The sequence below is a fragment of the Tupaia chinensis genome, unplaced genomic scaffold (genome assembly GCF_000334495.1).
Source record: "Tupaia chinensis unplaced genomic scaffold, TupChi_1.0 Scaffold143913_1, whole genome shotgun sequence".
Taxonomy (NCBI): Eukaryota; Metazoa; Chordata; class Mammalia; order Scandentia; family Tupaiidae; genus Tupaia; species Tupaia belangeri.
Genome location: NW_006203764.1, coordinates 817,511 through 819,910, shown reverse-complemented (window position 1 = coordinate 819,910; position 2,400 = coordinate 817,511). Strand labels below are relative to the sequence as shown.

The 2,400-nt window shown below is 61.6% G+C and overlaps 1 protein-coding gene across 3 annotated transcripts in view; it reads right to left on the bottom strand.

Annotated features, from left to right (window-relative positions):
• Window positions 1–2,400, bottom strand: part of SYNE3 (spectrin repeat containing nuclear envelope family member 3) — a 110,833-nt gene that overhangs the window by 48,657 nt on the left and 59,776 nt on the right. For all 3 annotated transcript variants that reach the window (XM_006165369.2, XM_006165370.3, XM_027767077.1), the window contains exons 3-4: window positions 1,661–1,833; window positions 130–439 (exon numbers count right to left, since the gene is read on the bottom strand). In XM_006165369.2, the coding sequence (XP_006165431.1) occupies window positions 130–439; window positions 1,661–1,833 (483 nt within the window). The remainder of the gene's footprint in view (window positions 1–129; window positions 440–1,660; window positions 1,834–2,400) is intronic.

Here is a 2,400-nt window from a genome sequence, read left to right as displayed (position 1 = left end):
GGTGACCTGGGCTCAGGTGGGTGGAGGTGGGCGCAGATGGGTAGCTCAGTGGGGCGGCAGAGAGTGGCTGGCTGGGCAGATGGGCTGGGAAATGGAGGGTGACTGTAGACAGAGTCCGCAGAGCCTCACCTGGGCTTTGGCCTTCATGGCATCGTACTGGGTCTGCATCCTCTTCTGGGCGTCCTCGTCCACGCTGGGGTCCCTGACCCTGTGGACCAGGGAGGCCGCCTCCTCCAGCAGGCGGCCGAGCAGTGCGGCCTGGCTGTCCACGTTGTCCAGCAGCACCCGGGCGTGGCTCAGCTGCCACTGCTTCTCCTTCAGGCCCAGCTGCAGCTCCACGCGGGGCTCCAGCGTCACCGTCATCTTCTGGAACCAGCGGTAGAACTCATTTCGGGCCAGCAGGTACTCGCTCCAGTGCAGCCACACCCACTCGATGCGGCTGGGGACAGAGAGCAGGGCCGTGAGGGGCCCACCACACCACTGCCCCTCCCGATCCTGGGGCCGTGTGGCCAGGGAGCAGTGATGCCCTTCTCTGTGCCTTACAGTCACAGGGTGGCTTGTGGACACCCCAGAAGGGGGCCTCCTCTCAGTCATAGGATAAAACCTCCGGCCTGTAAATGGCTCTGTGAGTGAGGGCGAGGAGCAGGGTGGCTCCAATTCCTGACCTGCCCTGAGAACAGCCTTGGTGATGCAGCTCAGAGAGCCCTTAGCCACCAGCACCCCAGAGTCTGGCCCTGAGCTCGCATCGTCAATGCAGGGGTACTCAATCATCCTCTCTGGTGCTGGGACTTAGGACACAGCCGCCTGGCCCTCCCCACATGCATGCCCTCACGGTCGTCATCAGCAGAGCGCAGTCGTACCTGGGGTTTGTTGCCAGTGGGATGGAAGGCTGAGGGCCCACATGGGGGCCCCAGGGGTGTCCCAAATCGTCACCTGCCTGCAGAGATGGCTCGATCTCTCCAGCAAACATTAAGTCATTTCATTTGGAATAGCAAGTGGAGGGTTTGGGAAGCAGGAAGCACTGTGCGGCCCCATCTCCGCTCACATTCTCGCTCTGTAACATCCACTATGGAGACGATGCCGGCAGAGCCTGCTTGCTGAGGGCCTACTGTGTGCCAAGCACTGTGCCTCTTCTTGACTATGCCTGTCCCCTTCCTCCTCCTCACAGCTTTCCAGCAGCACCTGACCACTCTCATTGTCCAGATGAGCTGCTCAAGGCTCAGAGACAGCAAATAACTCTCCCAAGGCCACACAGGAAGTGGCCAGCAGTGCAAGAGCCAACTCCAAATCTGGATCCCTGCCCCTCTGCACCCCACCCTCACCACCACCTGGCTCCCTAGAGCAGGCATGGAGTCTGGGCTGATGTGTGAGCGGGGCACCGGGCCGCTTGCTCCAGAGTCACTGGGCCAGCCCGAGCGAGATGCTCACAGCGAGTCCATTGAGAACTGTTGTCAAAACAGAAGGGGCTCCCAGCGTCCGTCATCAGCGAGCTCGGTTATAGTTAGGAAGAGGCAGGTAGTGCTGGCCCAAGTCCCACGAGAACATCCTGTCCCCAGGATGCCAGGACTAGAGACACAGCCCTTGGGCAGAGGTCCCAGGCCAGCAAGGAGGGTCAGCGGCAGCTGCGGACAAGGGCTGCCGGGTCCCTGGCCTGGCCTACCTGTGGCAGTGAGTCATGTAGGTGACCGTCTCCTCCCACTCGGCCTTGAGGTCTCTCAGCCGGGCCAGGATCTTGGGCTTCTGCTCCTCGGGGCAATGTACCAGGAAGGCTTCTGCTGCCTGCAGTGCCAGGTCCAGCTTCACGCGGCCCTCGGGCTCCAGCTGGCATATTTTCTGTCATGGACACAAAGCCGGTTCCGGGGGTTAGACAAGAGGAAAACTGGTGCAAGGAGCCAGGACTCCAAGGCCAGAGGAGCTGGGGTTCCAGCCGCAGCCCTGCTCCCCTCTCCCATGACCCTGGGCAACTGCTAAGGGTTCTGGGGGGGCAGGAGGGCTCCCGCAGGCTGAGTTCCCGCCCATCCCAACTGCGTGAACCTGGACAAGCTCATGCCCCTGTTGGCCGGATTTTCTCATCTGTGAATGCAGAATTGATAGCCTCTGCCTCTCAGACTGTTTCAGGATTCCACAAGAATGTGCACAGGAAGTGTGCAAGATGTGTGTGCCCTGACAGCCAGCCTCCCAGACCTGCTGCAGGGAGCCGGCTCAGCCGGGGCGGCCAGGGCCAGCCAGGACTCCAGAACCATCTCTCTTTTCCTGTTTGCACCAGGCCTTCCTCCAGTGGCTGCTCCGGAGCTAGGCACCAATGAGCAGGGCAGCCTGGCAGGCCATCCGGGAGCCATCGGAGACCTCCAATAGTGTACACCCACAGCCCATCGGAGACCCCCAATGGTGCACACCCCC